The sequence below is a fragment of the Parambassis ranga genome, chromosome 1 (assembly GCF_900634625.1).
Source record: "Parambassis ranga chromosome 1, fParRan2.1, whole genome shotgun sequence".
Classification (NCBI taxonomy): Eukaryota; Metazoa; Chordata; class Actinopteri; family Ambassidae; genus Parambassis; species Parambassis ranga.
This window is the reverse complement of record NC_041022.1, coordinates 10262293-10288754: the sequence shown is the minus strand read 5'-3', so window position 1 is coordinate 10288754 and position 26462 is coordinate 10262293. Positions and strand designations below refer to the sequence as shown.

At 38.0% G+C, this 26462-nt stretch overlaps 1 protein-coding gene across 1 annotated transcript in view; it reads left to right on the top strand.

Moving 5' to 3' along the window:
- Positions 1 to 3682: 3682 nt before the first annotated feature.
- Positions 3683 to 26462, top strand: part of ctnna2 (catenin (cadherin-associated protein), alpha 2) — a 258840-nt gene continuing 236060 nt past the window's right edge. The window contains exons 1-2 of the mRNA XM_028406380.1: positions 3683 to 3992; positions 22076 to 22182. Coding sequence (XP_028262181.1) covers positions 22081 to 22182 — 102 coding nt within the window. The 5' untranslated portion in view covers positions 3683 to 3992; positions 22076 to 22080. The remainder of the gene's footprint in view (positions 3993 to 22075; positions 22183 to 26462) is intronic.

Below are 26462 nucleotides of genomic sequence, written 5' to 3'. Positions count from 1 at the left end.
TTGTGCTATTTTACTTACAGTCTGACATTCCAAGAGGTTCTGTGGTGCTCCTGAGTGGTCTTGTAAGCTTAAACTGAAGAATTCTTAAAACAGATGTTTCCAAACAGACTGTAAAATACAGAAAAATGTATCTTTTTACATGTTAATTCCTTTATATACCAGCTTAGGGATTAATGTTGTATATTGCCAATAAAGATGCATTTCTGAGACAGTCTCACAGTATAATGCACTAAAAAAGGTGCTCAAACGTTTCAAAAAAATGATGCAAAAGTTGCAAATTTGATCTTAGATGTCTTTGTTTTTATTGTTGGCAGTAAAGGAAAGAAACAAATCTAATTTATTACTATTCGTTATGTTTTTGCAAAGTCAAGGTGTTGAATAGTCTCCACTATTTTCATATTGAATCTGTAAACTTCCTCTGAACGCTGTGACATTCAAAAATAAAAGGACTGTTTGTAAAAGTGTGAACAACCTTCATTTCACAATGAGTAACAAAAACAGTAGGGTAACAAAAACCATTTTCCTGATGTGATATTAACCTCGGCTGTCAATTTCAGACTGCATTTCCAATTCCTCTTTTCTGTCCTAAATTCTTTTCTCTTTGACTCGCAGGATAATGCAAGGGATTTTGTGAGCTGGGAGACTTCAAAACTTTATGATTCAGCCCCCAAAGAGCAGTGGGCTGGGTGTAGTGATGACCTCATTATGTTAAGAGAGCAGCAGCAGCCTGTCCTCGGATGTTTTCTGATGACAGTCAGAGTGCCATGGCCTGTGGGTAGAGGGGGGAGGGGGGGGTGCAGCTGGACACTGAGTGAATACATGTGTTCCAAACAGATGGGGGTTATGTAAGGAAAGTCTAGGGTTTGTTTGGGCTTGCGTGCATACACATACTGTACCCTCGTGTAATGTGGTGCATACACACTGGATGAAAAGCAGTTTGCCAAAAAAATCTCAGAGGAAATCTCAGTGTGAAGCTGGGTAGCTTTTACAAGCAACAAGGAGCTTATCACCTTGCACTGCTTTATGCTGCTTGAGCTAAATATAATAAAGTAGTTGACAACTTCTCAGACTCAAAGAGGTTTATTCCCTGTGTAGTTTTGTACCAGGTGGATCAGGCCACTGAACCAGATAGTGAAAGGCTTGAATACACTGCGAGACAACTCTAAAGCATCCCTATAGTCACGCCCCCCTATCTGACAAATGAGGAATAGCTTGCTAACATTTTGTGCTGGATTTCTGCCATGCAAACAAAAAAAAAACAAGCAGATGGGAGACAATGGGCTGCTGTTGCTTCTCCTTTCTTCACTCAAGACAAAGAAGTAGGGAGACAGAATGAAATAATGGGACTATAGATAATGCACACAACTGGCTTTGATAATGTTTCACTAAAAAGTAAGTAATTTTCTTGTCTTGTTTCAGTTTTTTATTTCAGGTATTATTTAAAACTTCTTTTTGCTTCTTCTCTTGCATCTGTGATATTTCTGTGTATTGTTTTTTTTAAGATTTTGTGCTCAGCAGGAGTTAATTTGCCAGAGCTGCATTACATCAAAGGTCCATCTAATTCAGCAGTGTCTATTGGCTGGAACTCTGTGTAATCCATTTTACTTTGAAGACATAACTTTGCAGAGGCTTTCGGTGATTACCTGCTCATTTCAGGCCCTGTAATTGACCTCAGGTTCGGCAGACTACAAGCTGAAATGAGGTTTTGAGTCTCCTCCCTAGAAGCCTGTATTCTGAGCTGACTAATTATATTTCCTTCTCCAGAGTTACCTGGTAATAGTAGTAGAACTGGTAAAGTGAAATGTTTACTTAAACTACTGGTATGCATAGTAGTACAGCAAATGTTACTTCTTTGACATGCAAAATGTTTCAAAGTGGAGGGATTAATATGGATTTGCAGTGAAAGCCTGTTGACAGCTATCAGATACAGCATGAGAACGACGGACCTATGATGCATCAGGTTTGGTAATGGACCATCAAGGTGAAGAGGGGGCCGAGCCTAAAGACGAAACTTATGATTAAGCCCATCATAACATCACTTATGGTCATGAGCTCTGGGCAGTGGCTGAAATGACTTTCCCTTACGCTGCATCTGGGCTTGGCCTGAGGAGCAGGGTGAGGAGCTCAGATAACTGGAAATAGTTCAGATTTAAACTTTCCATTGCACAGGACAGGGGCTCAGCTGAGGTTATTCAGGCATCTGATTTAGAGTGTCTTCTGACAGCCTCCCTGTGGACAAAATCTAACCATATCCAACCGGGAGGAGACCCAAGGGAAGGCCTGGGACAACCAGCGTGCACGATGTAATCGGCCTGTGAATGCTTTGAGATCCTCCAGGTTTTACAGCTGCAGGGAACTGCTGTTCAGACTGACCTTGCTGAGCTTGATGTCACCAATGTTCAAAACCCAGATGGGAGATCTGAAGGATGCAGTGGGTTAATGTAATAGGACTTTTTACCTGATGCAGTGACTGTATGCACTGCCAGATAAAAGGTTTTTTGTTGGAAAGCTCGGCATGTGATGCAATTTACATCACAAAATGTAAAACCAGTTTTAATTGACTAAACTCAGCGATACATTTTCAGATATTCACATAAACAAAGGGCATCAGTCAACAGCTAACATTCATCACTTCATGTAAAATTACTCAGATGTTTGTAGGAGTAATTAGCAAGTCTGTGGTCAGTGGTGCAAAAGGGGCACTAATTGCCTATAGCAGAGCAGAGAAGTCACGCACTCTTATTTTCAGCTTCAGTGACCTGTTTTAAGTGTAGCAAAACAAAAAATGTTAGCATTATGTTCAGGTTTTAGTGTTTTGTGGATGGGCAGATAAACCCTGCGATTGTTGTCTTCTGCTGTTTGATGTGACATGAGTGGGAGCACTGGGCACCGTGTCACAGCCATTATATTCAAAATAGTCTCTGCCTTTCTGTGATTTATTGCATCTAAAATAAGGCTATGTTGTTGTTTTTACTGGAGTAGAGCAAATGGAAGTGCCTGAATGGATTTTGTGCTCAAATCCTAAGAATATATGACAGATATTGATTCAACCTAATTGCTTTTATATTCAAAACAATATCTTAAAACAAAATAAACTAAGACATTAGTATTGTAGGGTTTGTTTATGGTTATATTTGATTTCAAAAATCATATCAACTTAATTTTTTTTGCAAATTTCTGAAATGTATGCTTGGTCATAACTGATTATCCTTTTACTGTATATTTACATTTACTGAACAATGCCACTGACAACAATTGATTTTGATACTGTACAGCACAAGCAATTAGTAAACAAGCATACTGTCACACTAGAAAGTGATTGTGCATATATATTTTTTCTTATGTAGCATCTGCTGTGAAAAAGGCAGATTGAAAGAAAAAAATTCATTCTGATGTCCTTTAGTTTTTTAAGCAGTATATACAATGTTTCACTTTTACTTTTTATTCTATCTGCACTGTAAATGAGGCATTTCTGCATTGACTGACAAAAGTCATTAAGTTTATTTAATTTTTATTAAATATTTTGGTTATTAGTTTTTTGTAAAATTTATATTTGGCAGAACTCAAAAATCCTACAATGTATTCAACACCTCACAGATTAAACCACGCATGCGTCAACAAGAGAGACTCTCCTGATTTGACAACCCTGGAATCTACCACACAGCCCACTATGTTGCAAGGCTTTCTGCTACTAGCGCACCATCATCTGCACCTGCCTACTCTGTTGTTGTTGTAGGAGCGCTGGGAGGGGTCAGTATTTCGCAGAGAGCCGTTGGAGGAGGAGGTATTTCCGAGACACCGATAGAAGCGTGTGGCTTTCGATTCAGCACCACAAGACTGAGGAAAGCGTCCGGTTTGAGTCGATTTTCACTCTTCGCCGTGGGATTTACTGACCAGGAGGACGCCGTGTGTTTTTTTGGGAGTACTCAGTGAGACTACGCGCTGTGCACAGTTCGTGGACCTGCAAGAGGTGTCATCTCCAACGGTGAAAGGTGCGTAGTGAGTTGGATGCCGTGCTTTATCAGCTGGGGTATTTTCTTTTAGCTAGGAGCTTGGTAGCATTACACTTGCTGCACTGATTGACACGCCGTGCTGCTAACATTAGCCTAGGCGAGGTCCGGCTTTTCATTCATCACCGTGCTTTAGCTTGTTGGCAGGGAGGCTAAATAAAACCCCGCACCGACATTCTTTATAGTTCATTCAACCACAGTGGGTTCACTTCTGCTTTTATTCCCTGAGCTGAGCTATTCTCCTTATTTTAAACCCTCACTGTCGACTACCGTTGCTAACCAGCGGCACTCCGAGCACTGCTATCCAGCCAGCCCGGTGCTGAAAGCCTGTCGGGGGGAGACACAAGCTAGGCTGCTAAGCTAGTGTAGTGGCTAAGCTAGCAGGCACCGGTCACTTTTAATGCAAGTTAAAACAAAACAACCCCACATCTGCGTTAAAAGCAATTTATTTTTTTCATGGCTTCTTAGCAAACCGCCGGTTTTTAGACAGTTTAGCTTCCCCCCCCCTTCGTGTTTTTACAGCGCTTTTACATTTCTTTGTCTGATAAATCTGCCTCTTTTTTCTATAGTCTGTCATTGTTTGCAACAGACGAGTAATTTCTTGACCTGGACATTGATTGATTTATTTTTTTTATTACGCCCTGTTCCTTGACTGATTAATGCTGTCTCGCCTCACCCTGCAAGTGCAGCCTTACTTCCCAGTCAAGTGTCTATTAGCGCTTGTAATACTAATACTAAGTCACTAGACAAAGTACACACAAAAAAGGCAAACTTAACATTTTAATTTGATGCCTCCCTTACTGCCTGTTTTATCATATTTATTTAGCGAAAATGCATTGTTGATATCAAAGACGACATAAACTGTTTATAGCATAAAGAGTAGTTAACGCAGGCGATCGTTTAAAATATCTTGTTACAAAATATGACAGGAGCGTGTATGAGTCGTTGTTATTTAGTGGGTATGTTTGCATGCACGCCTCACTGAGTGCACTCTGCATTCAACAACACTGTGCAGCATGAGTCAATCCAAAGCTTTCTGACCCAGTGTAGTTTGTAGCCACATTCCCTTCCTGTAACTGGAGACTTGAGATCCCACATGCCTCTAGAGGTCACATAGTGTCTGTATTTAGAATCTGAACCTTTGATTGGCAAGGAGGCACGCTCACACCCGGGAGCAATAGCGTCATGAGCAATAGTTGTGTGTGTATTTGTGGGTCTGTTTTGCTTTTCTGTAGGCTTTTCTTTTAGGCTGCCTATACCAGATAAGATGAAAACAACCATTCAAAATTGTCTTTTTGAACTCTTAAGTTTAAAGCAGTCATTCAATATAGGTGGCCTCTCCTAAGACATCAGCACGTTTGTTGGTTTGCTGTGCTGTGATTTGACTTATCTTTTACATTCTTGATGCCTGGCAAGTAGTCTAAAATTTGAAAATTCGCAAAAAGCTTTCTTAAGTTTACAATTCTTAAACATGCAATCATGAGAAAAAAACATTTGTAGCTGCTTCAAGTTTTCTTAGCAAGCGCTACATAAATGTTGGCCCGAGGCGGACAAGGCAGAGGTTGTGATTCCAGGCTGCTATGCACGGACAGACTCTCCTCTGCCCCTTTGGGAAATGACAGCATATGTGTTTTGGCGTCTTACCATCTGTCTAAGACCATATTTTATACAAGCTGTATTAACTGTCAAGATATTTTTTTTGTCATTTACAATTAGATCAGATCTTAATATAGCAACATAACATTGTGTTTTTTAAAATCATTTTACACCTCTAGTCAAACTTAAGGAAAAAGTTTGACTAGAGGTGTACATGACCTGCGTAAACAAATGTCAGAGTAAAACGTCCTTTAATGAGAACAATCTGTTTCAGACTTAGTATTTCTTGTTCCTCATTTGTTGTTTCTTATTTGATAATAGCAAATGACTGTGACAGCCACCTGTATGTAATCATCTAAAAGTTTTGGCTCAGTTACTGTATGTAATTTGCAGTATAAAGCCTGCTTCTGTCACTGAGGATAAGGAAAGGCCATAATTTATGGGTGAGACTATGCAATCAATGGCAGCCAGCAGTGCATTGTGTTCCCTGTCTCCTGGGAGAGGAAGCGATATTGGCTGACTACCATGGAACCCCCTCCCCTGTTGTTGTTACACTGAAGCAGAGCTTAAAGGTAGCCATGGTTCCCCTGCTAAGTGGAACAGGACTCCTCTCTCACTTGCACAAATGTTTGATGGTGTTTTAAGAGATGAGAGATGAGGCGATTGAAACAACACAGAACAATCGATAGTTGTAGCACCCTTGTCTAACACATCAATTTTAACCCTCCTAACCTGCAGGGTTTGTATTACCCTACCCTGCAATGTGGAACTGACCAGACAGCAAACACTCTAGTCAGGCTAAACTTGTCTGTGCTTGTATTTGTATAGGGACAGACTCTTCTTCAGTCCACATATTTTACATTTGGTAGATTAATCTACTATTTCCTTTAACACTGTAGTATTCAAACAAATATGTAAAAAGGAAGTTTATTGTTTCATGGGGGACAATAAAGTAGATGATCCAGCAGTGCTTACAAGTATTGTGTCAGCAGCAGCAGCAGCAAGAAAGAACAAGGTTATTCTCTTTATTTCCTTTTCATGTCTATTGCTAAGACTAAGACCGCAACTGCACCAACAAAGCCCAGCAGATGGGCTTTTCAGTGAACAATTATATAGCTCCAGCTAAGGTGTGCTTTCTAAAGGTTTGTCATTATTATTAAAAAAAAAAAAATCAATCTACCCATCCTTCAAATATTCTGTAGTCTGCGGGTATATGTGGCTGAATAGCGTTTTACCAAGAAACTGCTTACATAAAGCAGAGGGAGTCATTAGAAGTCTGTTTTTTACGAAGCTAATACAGCTTAAATAAATGAAAAGAGCAGAAAAAGTGCATCCTGTGTGTCATCACAACTTGACTTGTGTGAAAATGGAGTTAATGTTTTAAAACCACTTGGATCTTATATTCAGGTTGCATGTAAATTTTTAACAGCACTTTCTTTTTAGTCAACGAAAGCTGCACAGATTTTAAGGTGCAGAGGGACTTATACACCTAAGACCTTGAAGTCCTAAAAAAACCGTTATGCTGCATTTTATCTTTTTTTTTGACATGCATTATTGTCTTCAGGCAGCTAGTTGTCTTGGACTTGATTGTTTTGTCAGCTGACTTGACCCTTGTAGGGGTTGAGTTGCAGTAATGGCTCATTAGGCGTTTAGCATGCATCCTAACAAGGTGGTCAGTGTGAGGTAATGGCGAAATTGAGGCTAATGTTAAAAAAAACATTTGGTGGGCATCTGTGTAACCAGGTGTGACCACTGTACTACAATTACAAATTGTAGGGGGGGTTATAAAATGATCTTGAAAAAGGAATGTAATGATGGTTGATAACGATGATACGCTTTGGACATTTTTTTAATGTGATAACAGATGGCAGAAACATGTGCAACAACTGTCTGTCATAATCTGCCTTTTCAGCTGCATGCCCATTTTCCTGTTTGAGTGTTGTTCCAGCCTACAGGAGGAGCAGCTGGCAGCAGCACACATGCTAATGTTTGGGCTACTACAGCCGTGCTCAGTACCACAGGAGGTTGACATATAAAAAAACACAATGTTGTTCTAAAGAAGGCTCCAAGGAGTTCTGTAGCATAGCATGAGAGCTGGAGCAAGCAGAGAGCACACGCAGGTGGATGTTTTTTTTTTTTTTGGACAAAGAGGAGAGGCGCTTTTAAAATGAGGGAGCGTTGCCCGATGTCTTGCTCCAATTTTGCTTCAGTAGTTCTCACATCATGAGTCTGAAGCATGCCAAAGCCCACACATGGGCAGTACACGGCCCATGAGCTCTTATAATCGGGCCGCTGGCCATACACAAATGCACCATGAGCACACACAGAGGGGAGCGAAAGGGGCAGAGAACTGACAGCAATGATTCTCATCATAACACAAGTTAATGTGATCCAACCCATGGATGAGATATGAGCTATTTACACTGCAAAATAGTAACTTGCTATATAAAGTGATATATATTGATGTGAAAAAAAATTGCTGTAGAGAAGCTTGTTGTTGTATATGGGATATGTTTTGCCCTGTAATGTTTCCATGGGTAAAATGTCAAAGTAGTACAAGCTACAGTATATGTTAGGTAGGTCAAGATGTTAGGTTAAGGCTTGTGCTGCTGGGTTGAACGTTACAGACTTACCAGAGTTATGCCTTTGTACACTCCTTAATAAGCATTGTAATTAACATTAAAATAGACTTGTGCATACTGGGAACACACACACTCACTTATTTGACAATGGGCTTCCTGTTACCTGGTAGTCCTTTAAAAACATCCAAGCAGCTTACTTTACAAACTCAAAGTTGTCCTTTCGATAACAGCTTTAAAGAAAGAGTGAAATTACCAGTAATAAAATTGTATTCCTATCAGTAGAACACAGTGATTGAGAAAGGGCAAACTAAGAAGTGAGAAGTGAGAAAGTATTTTTTCTCCCACTGAGCAGACAACACCTTTTGCTCATCGAGCTGTTGTAAGTTGAGTGTTATGCCAGGCTGCCGCCCAGAGCCTCACTACTATTTTTAATGATTCTCACACAGATGTCACTGTCTCTGGGGGGAAGGTTATTGATTTTGACAAGATTGAATTGTTAATAGTATTTTTCTTTTGTTGGCTGGTGAGTGTATGGAGTACCAAGAAAGCCAGAGCAAATTCTTAGGATTTATCCAGCTGATATGGATCACTTCATCACTTTTAGCGGGCTACCTCTCACTGTGAGAATCCATGTTAGTCATTTGGACAAGAATGGCCTGAACTCTGAGCTTCAAAGACCATCGTCAGCACTCGGAGCTGCTTGTTAGCCCTTTAAATTCAGAAGACTCAAGAAATCTTATTAGGCTTTCTTTATTGTGAACAGATAATATTTCATAGCTGAGTTTAGGTAATAACATATTGCATTGACAAGCGTCCTCATATGTAATATATTCCTTTGTTTATCCAATACCAAAACTATGAGATGAGTCTCACCTCACAGGCATTTGGTGACTTGAGAAGAAGTAACATGTAGGCATTAATGGCTGAGCATCAACAATGTGGTCTGGTGAACTGTGCGTAATTTGTGTGCAAACTTTCAGGGTCATCATTTCTCTAGCCATGTAATCACAGTCCTAAAAAAGTTGTCTCTGCTACTGTTTTGTCTCTATCCTCCATTTTGCCACCTTATTGTTTTGATCTCATCAAAAACAAGTCTCTGTGTGGAGATTGTTGCTAGAGGGCATTCAAGTCTCTCATCTTCTCTGTTATTTTGTGCTTCTGAGGCCTCACATCCCTCCCTCTCTGTCATGCACACAGTGCTTTCCACCCCCACCTCCGGCTACATCTGGGACCAGTGTGGGCCCCAAGCATTGGCCAGCTCCTCCCCCCCTCATAGTGTGTGAGCTCTGTCTTGGTGAATTAACTTTTCTATTGTTAGGTGACTGCTTTTTTTTTCTCTCTTACAAAAAATCTATATGCTGACCAGGGGCGATTCTAGGATTTTACTTTCCTAGCTTAGCCTAGAAGCTTGGAATGGGTGGCTGGGGACATAATTCTCTTTCCTTTTTTCTTTTCTCAAAAGTTAATTTGAAATGAACCTCAACCTCAGTCAAGATAAGATGGATCTTGTCTATAAATAAACCAAAAACTGGGGTGTTAAAGGCTTAGAATGTGCCAGCTGCTTACTGATTTTCACAAAAATGCCTCTCAGCATCTTCTCTACTTATGAGGAAATTATCCTCATAAGTTGCCGTAGTTTGCTCCCTGGAATACTCGCTTCTCTCTTTTTCTCCTGCAGTCACTGTTACTCATTATTAATTCACAGTTTTATCCCTTTTGGAAGAGTAGGAGGCCCAGCTGTCAATTTCCAAACAAGACATTAAATTTGCCCGAAAGTATAGACAGCAAATTTAAAAATGAAGATTTCTGTTTTAGTGAAAGAAATGGGAAAAGATAAGTCATGGATGATAGACTTTAAATCATGTGCAATGAATTTAAAATAGGGTATTTCCACTTTAATGCGACATTTAAAAGTTTACATTTTAATTAAACAATCCTCTAGTGTAACTACAGAGACAGAAACCTCAGCATTTAATCATGGCTAGCAGGTTTTCAGTGTTTAAGGTGACAGCTGAACACATTAACTTTTACCAACGCAACATGTCATGTACAAATAAACAATCGGTCAATTGTGATCCATGGACTACTAGAACAGCTGGCCTGATGTGCACCTAATGCAAAAAGTCACAAAAAGACATAGAGATGAACACACACACTTTTAACAGTTCCTGCATTCATACATACAAACAACACACAGCAGCTATTTTAATAGAGAAGAAACTTACATCAATTTACCTTAATTGTATTAATACTGTAAGTCTTGCCATTGTTGTGACTTGAAAAGGAAATGCTTTTTCTCTGGCTGTTGCTAAAGTAGATACTGTAATCATTATTGTTAATTACATGTACAACATGCAGATTGGCTCCATTGTTGTCTGTTTGAGCTGCCAGTGAGCACAGCAGCCATGTGAATGTTGATACTAGTTGGTGAATTGCTGCTTCTGTAGTAATTGATACATGGTGTTTTACATGGTATGAACCAGCTGAAGTGGCCTTATATTAATGTTGACTTAAGTGTCTCATAGCATAACAAGGCCTTTTCTATCCTTATTTTTTATTTTCTGCCCTGAGTGAACAATGAGAAGGTTACTACTGCTCCTTATTTATTATTTCCTAAACCCAAGACACACAATATAACATGCAGAGCTGTTCTAAAGGATATTTAGGGCATGAGCACAGAAACATTAACCAGTCATGCTGGGATGGTTAACATCCATGAAAGACATTTATGGAGTGCAGTGTCTCATTTGCTTTTACACACATAGCACTGTCTCGCTTACTTGCAGCAGCCAGTGTACTGTCATATATTTTAAACAAACCATTGCTTGCCATTGTTTTTAGATGGGCATCATGAAGTCTGAGTATATCTAAGCTGTAAGATTTTACTGATTTTAAAACAGATAGCACAGTAGATTTTTTTTTTTAAAGCTGGTTGGGAATACAATATGTGCATAGAGAGAGAATAATTCTTATATAAGGCTCTAAGGTCTAATCATTTTGATATTAAAAATAACTGTTTTGGTTTTATCTGACATGTAATTGATTGATATATAAATGAATGAATAACGAAGAGGTTTCATTATTGATTCAGCAGTTTTGGAAATGATTCATATTCTTTATATGTGTATGGCTCTTTCACACACAGATTGGATGTCTGGTGTGGGATTTTCAACCTGTATTCACATTTGACCTATTTATAAAAGACCACTGTCACGGGTTAATCCCAGATGTTAAAGCATGACTAAACGGCCATGGGATTATACCATGTACCCAGTAATATGATCCAACCCTTGGAATATGGTTCTTTGTGGCTAGCAGTATCTTTCTTTGAACCTACATTGAACTTGCTTGCTGTAAAAATGTTTCTTTACTTGTCAGCAAAGCTAGCTGATGGTGCTCATCCCCTTATAGTGATGAAATATACAACATTATTGTGGTCAGGTTTTTAACAATAGGTTAGAGTGGAAAGAAAAGAAAAGCTCCAGCTGTTTTAATAATGTTTAACAGACATTAAGTGGTGCTTGAAAAGAGGAGTGAAGATGTGGAAAACAATGCAAAATAATGCCAAATTGATAAGTGAGCAAAACTCATTTGGATGATGTTATTTGTGTTATGTAGCTGGACATCACTCTGTGTAATGCTTTCTTTTGGTTATAGTAAAAGACAGATTTACCACAGGCCTTCCAAAGGGAAGTTTAAATGAACTGTGCAAAGTCAAGCATTTCATCTTTGGGAGACACCCAGGTATTTGCCATATGCTTTGACTTCACGGTCCGCTAAGTTTGCACTAATCATCTGCTGTGAGAGCCTCCTTGTTGGCTTTCAGGCTTACTGAAAGGAATATTTCTTTCTATCTATTTGGTAAGCAAATCAGCTGTAGCAGTAGATACCAGCTCAGCAGTAGATTTCAAGATTTTTGCACCATATACTTTACTTTTTATTTTGTGCTCCAGCACTGATTTTTACTAGATGTTGAGTCATGTCTGTCACATAACTTAATGAGTAACTGAACTGAGGCTGAGTTTTTACATTGACTTAACATTAATGTTTTGTGGTAGGAATTCATTTTAGAAAATATTTGTGGTGTCTCTTTTAGCCAGCATGGGGCTCAAGAGTGTTTAGTTAGCTTTGCGGTCTATACATTATGTTTTTAAAGAAGGTTTTTGAATTCCTAAGAGAACATCACTGCTTTGAGAATTTCACAGATTGTGCTCTACTTTGATCAGCCTATTTTGGCCACTCTGAGAACCTGGCTCTGGAGAGCAGCGATATGACAGGTTGAGCCTTGACTTCTGCTTTTAGAGACTCCCCCGCTGCTCCACACAACTGTGTGTGTGTGTACTTAACTCTGCTCTGAATCTGGGTCAGTGCAGCGTCGGCATATTAACTTTCCATAATGACAAATGACAGGGATTGTTGTCACAAAGTTAGTGTCGTAAGGTAAAAATGCTCTGATGCCCATTTTATGCAGTGCAAGCAGAGTTCAAACTTTTGAATCTTTTTATCTTTGAAAAATATGCCTGTATTTGCAAAAACTACTCGGCCAAAAATATCCACAGAACAAAGGACTTTATCCTTCTTTAAACAAATGGCATTTTACCCTCCTATTGTAGCAAGACAAGGAATTACTAGCTAAAAATATCCGGAGGGCATTTACACTGTTAATGTTCCTGGGCATGTAATGAAGCAGGGGTGTGCTCTTGTATGCACCTACCACATAGCTTTATGTCCCTGTACAATATTTTGCATGGTTTTTCTGTTAAATTTAAATAGTCACGCTTCAAAATACTAAACCCTATTTATTAAGCACTGATTTGTCCTTATTTCTCAGCTCTCTGAATGCTTATCGTGTATTAACCTCATTAATGTAGTGAAGTTAATCCCAGTGCACATGGACTCACAGGGGGGGTTTCTTGATGTTGATTCTGCCTTAAAGACCACCAAATTAAAACAAGAGATAACCCTTAACACAAAATTAAGTGCCATTACATTGCAATTAAATTTAAAAATCAGATACTATGCATCTATTCATCTTCATTCCAATCTGGATCCCTAGGGGTGAAGCGCTGCATGGGGCACCAATCTGTCAGGGTTAAAACACACCAACAGCCACAGGCACTTACTGTAGAGTGTGTTCTGCGTTTCATTGTAGACTGCATGTATTTGGTCCATGGCTTTAGAAACTAGAAGATGAAGCAGTTTACATGATTGTGTAAATAATGAAGGCTTTAGAAGTGACAGCGTGTGCATTAAGGTCTATTGGTTTAAGGGGTACGAAAGTCTGCTGACATTTGAGGATGCGTTTAAGTGACTTTCTGTCTGCAGTGGAGTATGATGAAGTAGCAGATGGAGTGGTGAGCAAAGGGCATGCTGTATGCTACTGATACCACAGCAGCTTTTAGTAGAGTGCACCAGACTGTATATATGATATGGATACCCAGCAGAAATAAAAATAAAACAATAGAAAATAGTAAAAAATTGATGTATTAAGTAGCTAAGTGTTGCAGACGCACCACGTTTTAAAACACAATCCTCTTTACATATAGTCCCATTTTCACTCATAACTGTGAAGAGGTTGAGTGTTGATGCAGGAGGAGAAGAAGCCGCAGTCTTCAGTGTTTACATAAAATCTACCAGCTAGCTTTAGCTGGTCAGTTATTGTCGTTGTCTGTCGTGGTGAGTGCAGATTTTACCGTGATGGATTTGAAACAAAACTGCAATATATCAGCCACAATGCTAAGTTGTATTCCTAGCCAGAAAAGATATTTTATAGAGAATGTGATGTACAGACCCATTTAATCTAAAAAAAAAATTCTAATTAATCATATCGAGAAAAAAAGTAATTTATGAACACTGTGAGGTCTTTATAAATACGGTAACAAAAACATGCAACATATGCATTAATCTCCAGTTCAGAACCTTTTACAGAATGAGTGTACATGAAGAGCTTGTTGTGCTTATTTCCATTAAGACTGACTATTTTTTTTGCCCGTCCAAAATAAAAAGCAAGAGAGGCAGTGAAATACATTGAACAAAAAATATTTAGACATAACCTTGACATGACACTGGAATTGGCAGAAACTTGAAACTATCCAATTTTGAAATAGGAATATATCCAAGCAGTAACCTTGTTGAAAAGGCACATCTGGTTGAGCACTGTAGGTGATTACATAATCACAAAGAAACATCATCTTCCCCTCTGAGTGGAAAACATAAAAGAATAAAAAAATATATATTAGTACTCATTTGAAACTGAAATGTTATGATTTTGTTATGACTTTGTTTATGTGGGGGGGAAAGGAGACTGACTCTTTTGAACCTAACAGAGAGGCTGCTTCTTGATCACTGGATTGTAAAAAATGCTCCTTGTGGCCATAAAAGAGCCCTTCTGCTTCTTTGCCCTGGAGATTTGGAATGGAACTCAGCAGCGAGTTCAAGCAAGGGTGCAGCTCAGTCAAGAAAACAAACTCTCAGCCATAACCAGTAGAGACTTTAATTGGTCTGCCATGTAGTGTAAAAATATCCTTTTTTCATTAAGTAATCTTTAATTTTCTGTCTTTACAGAGCAGTTGTATTAGGTTAATTATAGAACCTTCCTGCTTTTTTTTGCAAGATGTTCTTCAGGTGTGTGAGATCTATCATTTGGTTCAACATTAATCAAAATGTCACCGAGGTGTAAATGAATCTGTCCCTGGCATGACTTAATTCTGGAGTTGGAGTGGTGGATGTTGTTCATGGAGTCTGAAAGGAACATTTTAATGAACTGTCAGATGCTGCCTTGTCTACATCTGTCCTTGCTGCCTATTATTAATGCAGCTGAATTTTTACTGGTCAATTTATTAAAAAAAAAAAAACAAAACAAAAAAAACTCCATCCCAAGGGTTATAAAGGGATTATTGCATTTAATTTGCTTCAATACACAAACCACATGGTCAGGGCATGGCATTAGTATTTGTGTAGGGCTGCATTTACAGGCTGGCTGAGTAAAATTATTTTTAGATGTAGATCTTGTTCAAACAATAAATTTTGCCTTATTGCCAAAGATACTTAATATATGGATTAGGTACCAGATTATCCTGCACATCCAACTAGGCAGAACATCACAAGGACAGTAACAGCCTGAAGGTATCTAATGTATACCTAATGTATCTTTAATATCTTTTGCTAACATTGGATATTTTGACAGCTAGCAGATTTAAGACTTTACATAAACTAGTTAGCTAGGATGTTGGTGGTCGTTAAGTGCCAAATATTGGGATTGTGTGCTGCTGAGACTAACCCTAACCTTAACCAGACAAACCTTTAATTAAGTTAATGAACTTTGGATTTGTTTAATTCTTTATAAGATAATTACATCTGTTTTTAAGCAGTTGTAGACATAATGCATTATTGTAAAGTTTTGCTTCATGCCGTGGACGAATTTTGGCCAAAGCATTTTTATGCTTTACTTTTCTGGTTGAAAAAAAAGGTATGAGGTAGCTCATAATTAATGATTATTTAGTCAGCCTTGTAACACCTGTTGGTTATTGGTGTTTGATGTTACTGTAGAACATAGATAAAGCTAATTTTCTCAATATTATAAATAACCCTAACACAAAGTTGGTTCATTGGCATCTCAAACCATTGTATCCTGGTGCATAAACATCAGCTGATACATTTTCAAAACTCCATAAAACCATAAAGTGTTTTGATATTACAGGCAGAACCAAAATTCAGACATACACACACACCTGGCCATCTGAGGTAATTACTTTAAATCCGTTAGCAGTTGTCTCTCTGCCATATCATCAGCGTTATTTCAGAGGAGAGCTGACACCAGCAAAACCTAAGGTAATAATATTGTTTAATGGGCAATAAAAAACAAACAGTATCAAGAAGATCCTACATTAGGTGACAAATGAGCTGACTTACTGGGAATGGCAGCATGTGGCAGATGCCATTGTTGCCACTCCTACACGGTTGCCACTGCTGTACTATAATAATAAAACATGTCATTCAGTCAGCAGTGACAGAATGCTAAATGTTTGTCCTGGTGCTCTCAGCCACTGCGTACACAACCCCCATCTTCCCTCGCCAGCATTCACGGTTTTAATCTCATAATGGACATTTTGGCTAAAATTAGATGAAAAGCGACTTTTAAAGAAGCAGAATCAAAGTCATTTCAGCAGTCACTGAAAGAATTGCATGGAAAGTTTGTTAACATCTTACCCCATTTAACTTTAGTAGTGACACTATCACAGATGTGCAAAATTCTACACCAGTGCTTGGTTAGACGGAGCAGGATAGCAGTGTTGCTTTGATGATGCTAAGTCAGGAAAAGGTAAGGGAAGCCAGCGAGCTAATACACTGAAACAATTGTGTGTCTCTGTAATGCCACGTACGGCTGTCAGCACTCAGTTTGTTTCTGTTTCAGCCAATTTAGGAGGATTTCGCATTTTGCTGTCTAAGTGTGTCTGAAACACTGTCAGTCTGCAATTTACATAGGTATTCTAACCCATCCATTATTCGATATATTTTAAAGTAGCCTGGAGAAGAGCGGACACCAACTTAGCACACCTTATATGGCTTTAGAAACACAGTTGTAGGAAGCCCACTTGATTAAGAATGAAATGGACATTCTACATCAGTTCACAGTGATAACCACTGAGCATCTGTGCTGTTCATCTGTGTGTTGTCTTTCCATTAGTAAGTGTTTCCAAGCAGAAACTTACATGAGCAACACTGGCTTTAATCAAGATATTTTTTTAATGTGTGTGTAATAAGCATTTTTATTAGGTTAGAGTAAACTTCCATTGCTCCCTACAAACCAGTTATTTGTGACTTTCTATCAGTATTAAAAAAAGTAAGAGTAACTCATTTATTGTCCATTAATGCTACTTTTGGTGACTCACAAAGGTTATTTTTAATGCTGAAAAAAAAATTAATTCAGCAGTTGTTTTCATTATTTATATTCTACTAGCAAACAGAAAGAAACTGTACCAACAACTTTTTTCGCCCAAGTAGGCAGACATAATTAATGAACAGAGACAACCGAAGTGTTATTTACACCAACACACAAAACAAGAAAGCTAATTAACAATAAACCCACAATTTGGTGAGGGTTCTTATGCCAAACTCAGCAGGTCCAATATGTGCAAGCTATAATGAATTAATTAGAGAAAATACTGCTCCAGCACTGATTAAAAGTGCTGACCAGGGGGTTTACTAGTATTTTATCCACCTGTGAAATGTTGGCTTAAAATCTTCTTTGGTCATGCTGCTTTTTGGTATCTAGTGAGGCTCTAGGTAGTGGTGGGGTTGTGTTTGATTTTTATTTTGTGCCTAAACTCCAGTATCTTACATACACGAGGAGGAAAAATATCAGAAACACCTTGAAACATAATGCAAGGATGTATTTTATCACAGAATACACAGCACTTAAATTTTAATGCATCCATTATGGACACTGATAGTTAGCTTGGCAATTTACAGATACCATCAGTGCACCCAGGCAGAAACAGCTATTTGACCTGGAGACTAACTTTACTGGAAGCACTGTGCTCCACTGCAGACTTGTATCCTATTATGATGTTTTATTATGTCCTGATATGTAAAAGCCTAGAATTTAAAGAGGGTGTTCTGTCTTTGTACTATGGCAGTAAATGGTGTGAGGGGAAAGTAGAAGCTTCACAAAAGCTAGTATCCTGTTAACTCTGCTCTCTGATGCTTGCTTACCAAGAGCTTTAGATGTCAGTGTGTTTACTGTTTCGATCATGACAAGACTATTGTCTGTCAACACTCTTGAGAGGAGGTTACAATTAGATTGTATGAAAGGAAAACATCTCTCTGGGCATTGACATTTTTTTTGCTATATGTTCCATTGAGAGCAGACTACAAAACCTCATGATTCTATTTTGTGGTACAAAAAGATGTTGCACATCAATTCAACACAATTTTTAATGCTATAAGCAGTGGTGTTTATTTTAGAATGAACCCTAAAGAATCTAATAGATGGCCCATTCTTTTCTCTTGTGAATAATGCTTTTTCTAAACCTTATGAAAAACACCATCTTCAAATGCTTACCCTGTAGGAACATGTTGTTTTATGGGAACATTACATGTTTAATTGTGTACACTGAAAAAACACACCCACATTTCTAAATTACATGCAGCACACTGTGTACATATATGAATATCTTTGTAATTCTATACAAAATCTTGCCTGTGCTGTCATTTTTTAAAAGTTGCTATGCACATAAAATTCCTTTCTGTTAAATGTATTATCACACAGAGTCTGAGACACCACAGGACCCAACCTGTTTTTTTGTCTGTTTTTGGTGGTCCTGCACCTGCCTTAGTGAAGTTCTGTCTTCACAGACAGCTGTTTAACTTATACAGATTCTTCTGTTTCTAGGTTGTAAACTTTTGAAAGGATCCTGCAATGACTATGACTATGAATACTTATTTTTGAGATTTTTTTGTCCCTTGTTGAGCCAATAAGAACTAACTTTGTCCACTAACGTTCTGCTTTTAGCCAGCCTTATGAAGATGGTCTGTTTGTCTGGTTGTACTCCTCTCTCCTCTCAGTCAGTTTCAGACAAACACAGTTGTACACAGCAGATGGTAGGGACATCTTACAAATTACAACAACTGAGTTGTGACTCATGCTCGTCACAGAATGTGTTAGTTGAACAAATCTCATTTTAAAGTAAAGATCTTCATCCATCCTCAAACATTTTGAGGATGGATGGATTTGAGGAGGAAGTATTGAGACACTTTTAATTTCCACAAATGGATAAATTGTCATTACGTGTTGGCATGAGGATATGATATCCTAATATAACAGACATGACAATCGATGATGAAAACTGTGGAACATAATGCGAGTTGTTGGTTTGTATTTGAATTGTTGGGGCAGCACTGATGTGACAAAAATGTGTGGAGTTTGTATTGTTCCTGAGAGTTACCAGATAATATTTGAGACTGTAGTGTGACATGATCTCAACTAGATAAGGTGGAGGTGCTGGACCAATCATGTACAAAAGACCTTTTAAGTGTAATCCAGAATCTAAAATACTGTCTCATATTGTTCTGTTCTTTCACAAGTGAGCAGATTAATGTGTTGATTAATGCCTTTTTGACAGACAGGCTGCCAAGATTTTATTGTTCTAGCTTTATCAAACTGTCTTGTAGAAACATCCTGGCTGATTTTGTATTTCACATCCCTGCTTTTCCGTTTGCATCTGCTCTTGATTAGAAACTCTTCTATTGCATATTTTGATGATTTACTTATATACAGACTGTGGCTACCTCACAAACATACTGTGTAGAATTAATTTAACATTAATTTCTCATGTTTTCACAGTTTTCACAGAATTGTAAACAGAATAGTACTGATATAGCAGTGACATTTACATCAAGAACAAACCACATCAGATGAGTCACCAGAACATTCGCCGTCACTGGCAGTGACGCAATTGTATTGTTTTGTGATTGCATGCTGTATTTGCAGTCTGCGATTCACTTGAACATCTGGTGCCATGATGGCAATTTTTTTTTGAATGACAGACATGAGCCTGACCACTATTCTGATTGTTGTGGCCAATACTGATCCTTTTTCTCTGAAGTATATCTGAGTATATCTAATTGTTGTTGGCTAGCTACCTTGTTAACAAGGCGTAATAAACATACAATCATCAGACTTGTCATGACTCAGCTCAGCTGTGATGTGCACTCTGCAGATGTGCGGCAGTGATAATCAAACAATGGAATTTGTGCTTACACAGAGTCATGACCCTATATTTGATTGTGTATAGCATCCCCTTTTATGGCCTATAAAAGCCATTTTTTGGGGGGGCAAAACATTTTTTGTCTGGAATTTCAATAATTGCAGCTCAGACTGTATGTTCAGGTCAGGCAATGAAACCTAAGTGCATAAAATGGTATGCAGTTATTTCCTATATCCTAGCATTGTGTAGATGTCGTCACTATGGGCAACAGCAGCTTAAAATGTCAGGTATTTCCAGCTTAATTGCAGCTGTGACTCACCACCAATGTCTTAACTAACAAACAAACTTTTGTTACTGATTTTGTTACATAAAAAGCCAAGAATATTTCCAACCTTGGTGTTAACTCTGTTTATTGCATTACAGTAGCACACTGGCATTTTCCATAGTGTTGCTGTTTTGTCTTCAGTGCCATTTTCTGCCTGAAACCTTCCATTCACTCCTGCTTATATTTAGGCTTTATACAACATAATGCTCCATATGCACCATATTATATAAAAAACGCTGCCAAACCACTGTAGTCACATAAAAAGTGCAGGATTCATTTTTAATGCTTTGTTACTCTGTAAGTAGCAGACTCATGCTGTTATTTATTGTTTTGCGTGTCTGAAATTGACAGGCCAGGCTGCTTTGTTGGTCTTTTTCAAAAGAGTAAATGTCAAAACAGCAAGTCGGTCTCTGCATATCACAAATTATGAGTTCATTGTCAAGAAAAGGCCTTGCATTTTAAGGAATTAATGAAATTAAACAAATCTAGCAAATAGAGTTGTCAGAGTGAGGTCATGTTTTTGTCCATACCGTACTGAACTCTTTCTCATATTTGAACATATGTGATTTGATTTATAACCATGTGGTTATTTTCTTTCAAACCTCCTCCTAGTTCAAATCATTTTAGAACTGCCGGAACATGGAATGATTCGTACATGCTTGATTGTTTTGAATTTTGTCAAACTGGAAAAGATCTGGTTTATTGTGTTTCATCACATTTTTTTGCAGAAGACTAAAATGTAATCACAGCAGTACAAGTATAAGGCTGGTAAACTTTTTAAAATATAAAAGTACATGCTGTTTTAGACACTATAATGTCTGGGCTGTGGTTTTATCAATAGTGTCAGGTTGCCAGATTTCCTACTGTCCATCCGTCTTAACCCACTGTGTGTACTATTAGGGGCCTCTGGCCCAGATCTGTCATTCCTGTTCAGATTCTTTATTCCCTTCTGCCTCATTGACATTGGCAGTAGACTGGGCAATTCCCAGCTGTCCCATTCTGAAATTGCTTACTGTAGAAACACATCCCCACAGTAACAACAGACTGCTACCCCCATGCCAGCTGTTCAGCCCTCACATTCACCTAAAATAACCCCACTGAGCTTTAAGGGTTTAACAAAACTGCCATGAAAAAAATATTCCCTAGTTAAAGAGCAGATGTCTGAAGAACTGTCTAATTGAGACTCATATTGCTGCTTCTGGTTTTACCATTTTCTATGGTACAGAAAGGAGGCTCTTGAGAAGGTAGCAGATCTTTTCTGTTTCTCTTAATTCTACAGTGAAGCAGCATTTCTACCTGAATGATTTTAAGTAGTCTAATCCAAATACTTCAAAAGGAACAAATGTAGACTAAAATTTAATTTATTATACCAATGAACACATATCAACATTGAAGAGTATAGTATGATGGTAAAAGTAAAGAAAAATAATGATATTAACTTATGGTTAGTGGACTGGCCAGCCATTCCTTAATTCTTTGTTGGGATTGTTGAACTCTTTGTTGTATTTGCTGTGCAGAGCCAGGATTTGCTGACTGTTACCAGACTCTCACTAAAACATTGCCTTGTGTGGAAGGGATCATCAACACAATGCTGCCATAGAAAGGCTCCCACCATCATCAAAGCCCAACACATAGACACTACCTGTTGTCTCTGTGCAGTTTTGTCTGGCTGGCTTTAGAAAATATGTAATTCTGCACATTTTGATTCAGCTTTTTTTTTTTTCAAGGATTAGACCGCAGTCACCCCTGCTTTTTGATACCACTACCCAAATCAAGTACCCCATTCTACCACATATGTAATATAAATGTGAACAAAGCTTTTTCTAATCAGTATGCTTTCCCCCCCACAAACAGAGACCATGACGACCGCCACCTCCCCTATCCTGATGAAATGGGATCCGAAAAGTCTTGAAATCCGTACCTTGACTGTGGAAAGGCTTCTGGAACCCTTGGTCACACAGGTAGATATTCTACTGCAACCTGTTGTCTCTCACATTGTGGTTAATGCTGGGAGTCTGATGTTGTCGGTATCATAAGAGCAATAACCAGAACCCTGGTTGTCATAGCTCAGTGTAAAAGCAAAATGAGTACTAGTTTTTGCTTGCACATTGGCTGGATCACTTACACAGATGGTAAACTGTACTGGATCACATCCAAGGACTTTTGCTTATTGCCACTTTCTCTGCTGGCCTACTGAACTAAACCAAACAGATGGCTGGATTGGACTTTGCCTACCTTGGCTTATTGTAACAGAGTTTACTACTAGGCTGTATATTGTTTAGATTGTGATGGGTATGATTGAAATTCTTTAATTACAATCAAATCTAGTTTTTTATCAAACTGTGGTGCAGTTTATCACTCAAAAACATTATAGTGTGTGAAATTTTATAAAAATCTACCTGTTTCTGTGGAATTAAAGGCAAGTCTTGGGTGGGCTAATATACTTAAATACATTGCCAGTATTACATTGCAACAATTACTTATGAGTATTTGTTGTGAAAATACACATTCATGAAAAATCATTGCTCTGTTTTGGGACATACTATTAAACTCTTAAGAAAGTCTTAAGAAAGTCACACAGATAAAGATTTTAACTGCTGGGCATGGTGTCACTGTCCCCATCTGGGGCATAAGCAAGGACTGGCACTTTCTCAAAAATAGCCATGATGTGATCAGTGTGTACCAGCATCCTCCCTCAGTAGTCTGATTTTCTTTGGTTAGTTGCAGTACGCTTTTTTATTTTTAATCAAACCCATTTCTTTTAACCTAAAGCATGGTCTTTGCAATGTTGTGAAGGCATTCATCTTCTCTTTGATCTACCTCTTTTCATCAGCTTTTGGTGGGCTGTGATTCATATCTTCTTTCTGCAGAACATGGCGTTTTTTTAGGGGCACTTTTTTAAAATTTCTTATGAATGCTGTATCCTTTACTTTCTCAAATTCCATTTCATTCTATTTAGTTGTTGCCTGTTTTTTTATTCTTGCTTTTATTTTCTATTTTACTTTAGTATGTTACATTTGCAGAAGGGAATTACTGTGTTCAAGTTGCATTTTCCATTATTTTCCCATCCCTCATCAGCCATTCTTTGTGAATCTAGGCTTATTTGGAACATACATACAGAAGCCTGCAGAGATCATATTGTTCAGGAGTAAAAAATAATAAAAAAGAATAATAAAATCATGCATTCATGATCTGACACTGACGTATGACATGTATTCAGTCTTTGCAGATGAGCTATCCTGCATCAGATCTGGTGAAAGTGGCATGTGAGCTACTTGCTGATTAGCCACATCTGGGTGTTCAAGTCAGCTTTAGGAACTTCCCCTCCTACAGAGACTGTAGGATTCCTGTAGGATTCAGATTCTGGGGTTCCTGTTCCCCTGGCACTATTGCTTTATTTTACTGAAGCATGTCCTTGTCATTGTAAATGTGAGTCTTGTTATGTTTTTATTTGTGGTTGGGTTATGCATTACCACAGCTGGTTAAGCTTACAATTAACCTCATATTCCCTTTTCCTAGTGATGACAAGTAGCTGTAGTGTGTATTCTTGATAAAAATGCTTCCTTTCTAGGGTCAGTGTCCGCCAAAGTCCAGATTGACAAGATGAAAATACAGTTGTGGAAAATAGAAGGCATACTCACAACTCACATCTCAAAATTAATTCAGAGAATATCTGTTAATTCCAGAGCACATCTTTCCCCCGGGGAGGCTTAAAAAGCTGCTTTATTGCAGGTAATAGCTGACCCTGTGACACTGTATTAGATTTGAGAAGACTAGAATTTACTCACAGTTTGGGACTCCATATCCAGCCTGTTTAAACACTGTCCCCCTAGAGAATGTGCAAGTATTGATTCCAGACTTTTTGCCAGCTTCACCTGCAATACACAGCCCTTTTATCTTCTATGGCTGTTGGAAATCCTGACTGAGAAAGGGAGCTAGGTCTTGTCTTTAAGAAGTCTCAGGGGATTTTCCACAAGTTCAAAGTCCTCAACAAGTCATAAATGTTTTTTAAAAAATAGCATTAATACATGAAGAGAGCCTGCTTTTATCAAATTGATGCAAAGTATAGTATTTGTTGCCTATTTATTATTTTTTAAAACAGATTCCATTAAAAAACAGAACAGAAAAATGCAAATGAGTCATTGCATTTGCTGTTAGGTCTAGGCTGTTTTGAATTAATATTTTTTATTCTTTGAAAACACCAAAAAATCTAATAGCTTAACACTAAGTTAGAGGAAAAAACAAGTTATGGTGAGGTTGTAAGCACTGAGCCAATATACCCATAGAAAGGATTATGAAGCTTTTGAAATAGGTCTGTGCAAACATCCATTGTTGAATCCACTAAATCAGCATGGAAGCATGCAGTGATGCATGTTGTAATTAATCAAAACAGATTTTGATCTGATAATAATGTTTGATAATTTCATTTACCTATGAAAGGTGATTTTATTTTGTGCTGCAACTACACAACAGTCACAGCTACAGTAAGAACATGCCATAGTTAAATTCACCCTTGATCCATTTTAAAGGATTTTTATGCTTGTATTACTCGAATGTCTTCATCCTTCTCCTTTTTCCTGTATGTATAACTTTATGGGGTTTTGCCCTGATTTGCTGTAATTGGATTACATTCAAACTAATAAAGATCTACCATGACTGTTTGCTTGGAGAAAGACCCAGGCATGCAATTTTCAACTGGCATTATCTATCTTACTAATTTTAATAGTGTTGGCAGCAAATATCTAAACACATCATACTAAAATATACATACTTTATTTTTGGCTGGCCAGAGATAAGTTATCAGCAGGATTTTTTTTAATCTAACCTGTAGATTAAAGAGTTGCCTTGTGTGTATTTTTGTCAATCAACCACATCCTGTTTGCTCCTGAGTGGTCATCAAAGTGACAGGCACATAATTATTTAATGCTAGTAGGACAAAAAGGCTGATGAGCCTCTTCTCCTAACATGTAGTAATTATAATTAGTTCTTATCTATAGCAATGCCTGACTGCCCTTACAGCAAATTATGTGCCAAACATTTTTCATGTAGAATATGATTTGCCTTCTCCTTGACATCTTAATTTCTTTTTTCCTAAAATAAACTTTGTTGATTCCTGGATTAGTTCAGAGGATTTCATTATGAATTCTGTAAACCAGTGCTTATTGATTGAGTTAGGAGTTTATGAAATTAGATGCTGGCATATATTGTCAGGGTGTATTAGCAATGCTCTGATGTCTGTATTATGTCATATTTCACTTTACATTTTGATAAATGTTACAGTTTACAATTAAGTAAAAGATATTTATTACATACTGTGGCGAAATCCATTCTGTGTAAACCTATAGGAGTACGCATAATATGCTGTAGCCAGCAGTTCATCTTTTCTGCGATCGCACTGGTAGGGTGAAGCATTTTGGGATATGAACTAGACATTGTGATTGTTTTTCTTGTCAATTTGGATGATTCAGTGTGTTTGGATGGAATAAAAGGTTGCCTCAGGAGGATAGACGAACAGACTCACTCTGACATTGCTTGAGATAGCAGCCTCATTTATCCTGACCAAGCTTCTCTCATCACAGCTAGTGTACTGGGCAAGTCCATAGCTAATAATACAGAAGGGCAGGATGTCTATGAAATAGTAAACATTTTTATACTGCAGGCAATAGCAATATTTTAGACTTATAGTGAGGTAGCCTTGAGAGGCGGGTAGGGAAAAAAATTGGTACAAGAATTTGTTCATTTAATGAAGTCTGAAGTCTTTATGTGAGTATGGAAAAATGAACTGTAACCAATTTACCAGAAAGGTGAAAGAGCAGCCTAAAAATTTTTTTTTTTGTAATCACACAGGGTGATTTGTGTAATTTGGAACATTGAGGATTTTAACTTTAGCTTTACTTTACTTAAAAGCAAACGGTGACAGTGAGTAAAGCCCCTTCTAATGGGACCACATTGTATCTAACATGGTAAACTTTAGGTATGTTGGTTGAAAGACAATTGTTCAATTTCACTGTTTGCAATAAATTTCACGCAAGAGCCTGTCCTGCATGCTAGCTTTGTTGCAATAGACTGAAGCTCTTTACACACATGGACTCTAGTCAAAGTCTAGAGAATCATCATCATCCAATATTTCAGACTTTTTCTTTAGAATACTGAAGTTCACCATTTCCCATGTCTCATTCGATTGATTTATTTTTTGTAAGTACGCCAATATAGTGTACACAGAATAGTTAAAACTTGTCAG